The sequence below is a fragment of the Oryzias latipes genome, chromosome 18 (assembly GCF_053564925.1).
Source record: "Oryzias latipes strain Hd-rR chromosome 18, Olatipes_Hd-rR_3.1".
Classification (NCBI taxonomy): domain Eukaryota; kingdom Metazoa; phylum Chordata; class Actinopteri; order Beloniformes; family Adrianichthyidae; genus Oryzias; species Oryzias latipes.
This window is the reverse complement of record NC_136254.1, coordinates 21,901,923-21,910,037: the sequence shown is the minus strand read 5'-3', so window position 1 is coordinate 21,910,037 and position 8,115 is coordinate 21,901,923. Positions and strand designations below refer to the sequence as shown.

Here is an 8,115-nt window from a genome sequence, read left to right as displayed (position 1 = left end):
CAGAAAACAAAATTTATTTCTAGAAAACAAAATGAAATATTAAAAAATGAAAACATTTCAGAAAACAATATGAAATATTGAAAAATGAAAAACATTTCAGAAGACAGAATTAATTTCCAGAAAACGAAATCTTCAAAAATGAAAAACATTTCCAAACCGGAAGAGGCAGGTACTATGGGCCAACGCTGATTGGATGATGATGTTTGCCAATCATTTGAACTGAAAACTATTTTAAATGAAGCAATGCCGGATTTTATTGTCCAGACAACAATATACCATATTAATCCATGTAATTCCCATTTAAATTTTAAATAAAAAATGCAGCAAACTGTTAATGAACTTTTAAATTCTTTTTTTTAATATTTCGCCTGAAGCAGAACGGTCACCCGTAAGTAGTTTGTGTGGATGAGGTTTGTTCTGCAGGTAAACAATGAAAGGGAAAGACGAAAGGATAAAACGTTAACTTAAACGTTAATCTTTGAATATTTAGCGGATGGGATGACAGAACGCACGCAGAAATATCAACACCTATGAGGTGCCGTGTAGGACATTATTCAGAATTAGCATTCACAAACACATATGAAATCTCTCACACACACTAGTGAAATGCTTGTATACATACAACTGAAAATATATTCATTCACAAACACATGTGAAATCTCTCACATACACATGTGAAAATGCTCTCACATACACAGTAGAAACGGTTTTTTTTTTTACTTTATTGTTAGAAACGAAGTTGGTCAACCGAAGGCATTTCAGTGGAAATGAACCTGTGTCCGAATTCCTGCCCTGATCCCTAACTACTAAAACCCTATATAGTGCAGCACTATATAGTTGTCTATATAGTTCTCTGAATTTAAAAGCAATAGGCTATATGCACACGGAGGTGATGACGTACTTCCGCTAAAATCTCAGCCTGCTAAGCCATTTCCGCTCGCGCTGAGGCGATTGTTTACAAAGCGATATAACAGCAACTACAATATGACTAGTAAGAAAACGTTCAAATTTCAGCGAACAATCTATAGTACAGCCGAGCATTGCTGTGTGCCTCTGTGTCAAGCTTCGAGCAAGTACAACAGTTTACTTAGTTTTCATACATTTCCATCTGACGCGGAAATCAGGCGAAAATGGCTTGTAGCTATCCGGAGGGACGAAATTCACAGTTACTCCCCATACCCGAGTATGTAGCCGACATTTTAACAAGGGTGATGTTCGTGAGCCCTTATCAGAGACGGGGAGGCGGCTATTAAACAAGGGAGCTGTCCCAGCACTGTTTGAGTGGAACAATTTCACCCTTCCCACTTCACGACCGGGGGTGTGGGAGAGGAGAGAGCGTCCGCCTCCGATGACGGAGGATGACGGCGACGCAGGCGAGAAAGCTGATATCCCTATGGACCACGACTACGCTTCAGCTTCAGATCCTGCAGTTGTTGATTTAGCCCTTGATGACAACATCTCTCTCAGAGATGAGATTCTCAAGCTGAGGGAACACGTCGAGAAGCTGACAATGAATCAGCGCTTTGGAATTCATCGTTTTGCTGCCTCAGACAAGGACATACGTTTTTTCACAAGGTAAGATATCAGATTGTTCTGTAGTAACGTTACTTTTGCAACAACAGATATAGTTGTGTGTGTGTGTGTGTGTGTGAGAGAGAGAGAGAGGGAGAGAGGAAGGCTAACAGAGTTGTATATTTGAAATGCTTCCAAGTAATATCATAGTATACACTGATATAATATTTAAATGATTATATCTGAATTGTATTTATTTAGATTTGCATCCTATGACCTGCTGATGAGATTCTGGGCCTTAATAGAGCCATCACTGCCAAATATGGTCAGTGTGACACAAGCACAGAGAGGCACCTTTACAGAGCCAAGTTCCACTGTAGTAAGTAGTTATTTACATGGCCCATACAATAAAACTTAAAGGGATAGTTCACTTCAAAATTAAAATTCTGTCATCATATACTCACCCTCAAGTTGTTTCAAACCTGTATGAATTTCTTTCTTCTGCTGAACACAAAGGAAGATATTTTGAAGAAAGAAAGAAATTCACTGAGTATATGATTTTCATTTTGAAGTGAACTATCCCTTTAACAAAGATCAGGGCTAATAGAGGTTGAGAGAAACATAACGCAAATTGTTTTTCTTTTGAACAGACTCGTTTCCTGCAGCCCATGGATGAGATGTTCATGTTTCTCAATTACCTGGCACTGGGTTCAAAACAGCGTGATCTTGCTGACCGGTATGGAGTCCACCAGTCCACAGTCAGTCGGATCATTACAACATGGAGCAACTTTCTGTACACTGTGCTAGGGTCTGTGAGGATCTGGATACCAGAGGAGAAAATAAGGGCACATCTGCCAGCTGAGTTTAAGGACTATGCAGACACTACAGTCATCCTGGACTGCACAGAGCTAAGGTGCCAGTGCCCTTCATCACCTCTTCTCCAAAGTGAAATGTTCTCAGCATACAAGTCCCACTGTACTCTCAAAGGGCTGCTTGGAGTGGCTCCTCATGGGGCGGTCACATTTATTTCTCAACTGTACGCTGGTTCCATCAGTGACAAACAGATCACGCGTGAGTCTGGAATTCTCTCCCTTTTGAGACCTGGAATGGCCATCATGGTCGACCGAGGTTTTCTGGTTGATGACCTTGTACCTTGCAAGATTTATAGGCCAGCATTTCTCTCTGGAAGATCCCAGATGTCTGCCTGTGAGGTCAGGGAGACCCAAGCAATTGCACGCCTCAGGGTGCATGTTGAGCGCCTCATACGGCGTGTTAAGGAACACAAGTTCTTTGACACAGAGATTCCACTTCGGCTTTTTGGCAACATTAATCAGCTGTATACTGTTGCATGTCTTCTGACGAACTATGAAAACGGGCCTCTTGTAAAGGCTTGGGCAAAGAATCCAGAGTAGCAGCAGTAGAAAAAAATAAAAATTAATAACCTATGACCATTTGTATAACTACTTTCTTTAAATGTACCTTTGTAAATTACTTTGTATAAATTGAATTTTATAATTAATGTTATGTATGCACTGCTGTACATTGCACATACTCTTTGAATAAAGAACTACTGAATTATTTGCATGTTATATGTACTTTACCTCACCAATGCTTTTAAGCCATCTGTAATATAAGAATAATACTTTCATGCACAGTGAATTATTTACTGAATAACATTTATTTAGGGCTCCCAATTTACAAACAACAGTTATAAAATAATATTTTTAGGTAACCAATTATCAAAAAAATTAATCGGAAGAACATGTAACATGTAATTTAATAATAGATTAGTATTAATACAACAAGAAACATAGTAATACAATTAAGAAAAAATATAAAAACTTGAATCAATATATATGTACAAATATTTTGAAATGGATTGAACTAATAAGAGTTACTGCCAGTAAGAGAAATGGAGAAAAGAGAAATTAACAGCACTCTATAAAGAAGTGTGACAGGCAATCAGAATCTAATTATTTAGGGAAGCAAAGAGGTAACAATAAAAATAAAAAAAATCAATTTTTACTTTCATTGTTTTGGTGATTTCATTGTCTCTGGGAATCCTCTGAATAAACATGTCCTCCTGTGTGTAGACAACAAAGTCACACCAGTCTAAACCAGAAATCAACATCTGGCCCTGGATTTGCCAAAAGTAGGAATGAGATTTCCTTAATGTGTGTGTGCCCTCACTGATCTTAATATATGGGCAGTCAACATAGCTTGCAACATTGGGGCATTTAATTTCAACAAGGCCAAACACTGTCTGCCCCTTTGGATCGTACACAAAGTACCCTGTTAAAAACATTAGTTACCATGGATCTTGGCTTATGCCACTTCTGTTCAGTCTCTGTGCAGCTGTGTGTTGGGGGAACAGAGGTGATGCTAAGCTGGCAATAATGTGCAGTCTGGTACAACAGTGCTGCCACATGATTACACACAGCTGTACCTGCCACACAGGTACACTGGCAGCTTTGTAGATGCACAGGACGGGCATCCCCAAGCACAATCTGAAAATACACAAATCTGTTATAATAGAATAAAAGTGCAGTTTTTTAAAAAGAGAATACATGAGTACAGTGAGAATGTTTAACAAAACAAACAAATTTGAACCATCGACATATAATTATTAACTACTAAAACAATTAATAACTACTAAACAATTTGTATGAGCTAAAATTGTAGCCACAATATTATTTATATTATTATTTATCTCACTTTACTCATCATCCCCAACAGTGGACACAGAACGTGTGTCAATCAATGCAGTGACAAAACGGAACTCAGTTTCTGTGAATCCCAGTGATTAGCGTACATATTTAAATATCGATAAATATTCCAACACACCAGTGTTATTTATGGTATGGTAAATGAAATTTGTCTTTAAAATAACCTTTAGCATTATTAGATGCAATGATTCACAGAAACTTTGATCTGCCAAACGTAACCTGTCTCATGAACCATGAACCAATCTGCGCTGAACCTGCAGTATAACTTTCTCTTACGCTTAAGCTGTGAGGCTTTTGGCTTTTCCTCATAGATCTGTAGCACTCAGCCCTAATCGTTACCTCTCCTGTGCTTGAATCCTTGTTTGAAACTGACATTGACAAAGGCGTTAGGAAAATTGGCTGTGATTGACACATAATAGTAAACATAGCCTACGCTGCACCTGCTGCGCTAGCACTAGATAGCATGCATGCTATGGGCATGTAAACACAGAACACGTCCAGATCTTACCTTCAAAATTGTGGATGTAGCTTGACACATACAATTTGAAGCCCTTCTCTTTCTTGGTTGTCGAAGTGTGACATAACTTTTGTATGATTCGACTCACGTCGTTGACCGTTACCTTTGGGACATCTTGAAGGGACCGAGTGAAAAATGCCATAGTTGTTATTGACGCTATGTGCGCCGTCGACGCCGGATGTAACCTGGCTGGCCGACTTGGAATGCGGAAGTGAGTGTGCATATAGCCTATAGACCTTTTTCACACTTCCGCATTTTTCGACCGGAAATACGTCAATGACGTGTAAAACAACTTCCTGTTAGCGTAGCAGCAGATATGAAGAATGGCAGAGTCGAAGAGTTGCAGTCTCTGTTGCGTTCCAGGCTGTTCGTCTTCCAACCAAAAACAGCCTTACCTTTCATTTCATTATTTTCCTGTGGATCTAAACCTGAAACCCAAATGGATATAGGCGATCCGAAGAGATGAAGGGCATAGTTTTAATATAAACACAGGTAGCACCCTCTGCTGCCGGCACTTACTAACTTCGCTCCGGGATTGTGGTGCGGCTGCGTCGTTCGTCGCCTGAAGAGTGGTGTTGCCCCGAGTATTTTCCCTTGGAACAACTTTACTGATCCTTTGAGAAGGGAGTCAGAATATGACAGAACCTCAAACGTCAGGCTATGCAGCTAAGCTGTGAAGATACTAGCGACATGGTGGCTAAGCTAAGACAGTAAAGATGGATCACGACTACGTGACACACCCACCTGCAGGTAAGGTTGTTCATAATGTGTTTGGTTAACGTTAGTCAACTATGTGTACCGTTATTGGATACATGCATTTCTACCTGAACAAATTAATATTTATAATAAAAGATGTTCATGCTCTCACCTATTTTAATTACATGTATTTAATCACTTTTGAGCATTTTGTCATTTTGTAATTTCCTTAACAAAAATAAATGAAATGTATTTGTAATTAAATACTTAACATACTTTTCAAAACATGATTACTGTGTTGTGTTGAAAGGTAGCATTAATATATTAAGACTGATTTTTAATTTCTTTATCTTCACAGGTGCTCTGGATGAGGCTTTGGATTACATCCATGACTTAGAAGCCAAGTTCCTTTGCTGGAGCCAGGAGACGATGTCATGGCGGACAAAAGTTCCTCGTTCAAGACCTCCTAACTGACATTGGATCTAAGATCATCATTCCACCTTTTAAGCTTTCAACTCAATTCAGCAAGGAGGAAACAGAACAAACCGCAGCCATGGCCCGCCTCAGAATTATGGTGGAAAGAGTGATCAGTAGGATAAAGTCCTTTCACATCAGGAACTCTCTGTGCCGCTCACACTGATGGGCAGTGTGAATCAGATCTGGCTTAACCGCCGTGTTTTGGCAAATTATCATGGACTTTTTTGTTTTGAAGAGTGAATTAATGTTTGGTATGTAAATAATGTATAATGTGCAAATAGTATGGAAAAATTTAGTGTTTCCACATATTCTTAAAATCTAATTAAATATAATTGTTATATTCGTAATGTTTTTCTGTTGAAATGTGACTGACTACACAAAAAAATTAGATGAACAAATAAAACAATTTTGGTCAAAATTGTGCCTCGTTTAATTTTTTGGTATGCAAATAACATCAAACATTTACAATAAAAAATAACATTACAGATCAACAGTAAGACAGAAGGCTGAACTGATTGTTAAAGACAAGATAAGTGTAATTTAAGGTATGCATTCATGCATTTGCCACAATATATATCCAAGTTCTCTTTCATTCCATCTCAGAAACCCATCCAACACAACCATGAGAGGTTGGGGCTGCACCTGGCATAATCTGCTTCCAGATGCCATCATATGGATCTGGCTGTGGTCCTACACAAGAGAAACACAACACACAAAAGTTAGACATAAGTGCATAACTACATTTCAATTTAATTCATTATATCTGCTGTAACCATAATTTGGTTAGTCATAAGATTAAAAAAAAAAAAAACTTAACTTGCTCACAAAGCAACAAAAAGTTAATCACCTGTATGCCTTTTACAGTGTGGACCTCTGACCGTCCCTGCCAACTGTTTGGGGTTTTTGCACCACCAGCTCACTAACCGGTTCAGGATGGATTCCCTTATAAGTAAAAGGCAGAAAGCAATTAAAGTCTGTAGTAAGTACTTGGGGTGTTTTTATAATAATTTAGAGTTGTTATGGATACACATACGTTCTTAAAAAATAATGACAATATGATCACAAACCCACCTGTGCCATCTTTGCAAGCCACTCGTGCAGGCCAGGGGGGTGGAGCAGCCTGCAGACCCAGCTGTGAATAATGTGCGGTCTGGAACAGGATGGCAACTATGTGATTGCAAAATCCTTTAGCAGCCACACAACTGCAGACGAAAGCTTTCAGGTTGGCACTTTCTGCGTCCAGTGATATCTAGACACAATAAATTATATAGGTTAAAATTAGGACATACTTATGTTGCTACATCAATGTTCAGAATGACATGAAACTATAACTGTCAATAGGGTGACCAGATTTGAGTTTGTAAAAAAGAGGAGTGAAGTGAGTTTGTGAGATATTTCATCGAGAGTAATTGGTGTTCAGAGCTGCATACATGAAGCAAATATAATTACATTTCATCTATGTTCAATGTTATTTTATTATATAAGTATCAAAAGAGAGGACATGTCCAGGAAAAGAGGACTTCTGCTCACCATACTTTCAGAAAAATAATACTAGTAAGTGAAGAAAGTGCCGCAACCGCAGCAAAATGAACACGCATACGGGCAACTTAACATTTCTTATTTACAGCTTCACCAAATTTTTGGGTGTTATGTTAATCTCATGCCTTTTCACTTAAACATACACACAACATATTCACTGCGATGCCTTATATTACAAATTAATAACACCAGGATTTACAGTTGACGTAAACACACAGAGTTACCGGTGATGCGGCTATGGCTAAAGCTAGCTGAAGCTTACCTTGGTAATGGTGGATAAACTCTTCGTGGACGAATTTATATCCCATGTCCAATTTGTTTCCTTTAGTGGACGATTGCATCTTCACACTCTTCATCACATCGGTGCTGGTGAACTTCGGAACACAACTCAGGCTCTTCGAAAACACTCTAGGCTCTGCCATTCCTCCGCCAGCGAAGCACAAACCGGAACTAGGTTTACACGTTGATGACGTACTTCCGGTTTTTGCGAAAAAGGTCTATTCAGACACCCGTGCTCAGTACTTTTTTCTTTTGGGTGTTGTTCATAACGCGCTTGACACGGAAACAAAGTGGCGCATTACCGCCACCACCTGGTCTGGAGGCGAACTACTCCTATTTAACGCGGAGAATGACACTTGTTTGTCAGAG

General features: G+C 39.0%; 1 protein-coding gene and 1 long non-coding RNA gene across 2 annotated transcripts; one reads left to right on the top strand and one right to left on the bottom strand.

The window, feature by feature from the left end:
- The first annotated feature begins 884 nt into the window (after window positions 1-884).
- On the top strand, window positions 885-3,090 carry LOC111949218 (uncharacterized). The gene is made up of 3 exons (XM_023965790.2): window positions 885-1,575; window positions 1,774-1,891; window positions 2,163-3,090. Exons 1-3 carry the CDS (start codon window positions 1,349-1,351, stop codon window positions 2,922-2,924), a joined length of 1,107 nt encoding a protein of 368 aa, XP_023821558.1. The 5' UTR covers window positions 885-1,348; the 3' UTR covers window positions 2,925-3,090.
- Window positions 3,091-3,271: 181 nt separating this feature from the next.
- LOC111949223 (uncharacterized) lies at window positions 3,272-8,115 on the bottom strand. The gene is made up of 5 exons (XR_002875241.2): window positions 7,730-8,115; window positions 7,000-7,177; window positions 6,776-6,870; window positions 4,747-6,618; window positions 3,272-4,019 (listed from the first exon to the last, which is right to left on the bottom strand). It is a non-coding gene; the product is annotated as an uncharacterized LOC111949223 (long non-coding RNA).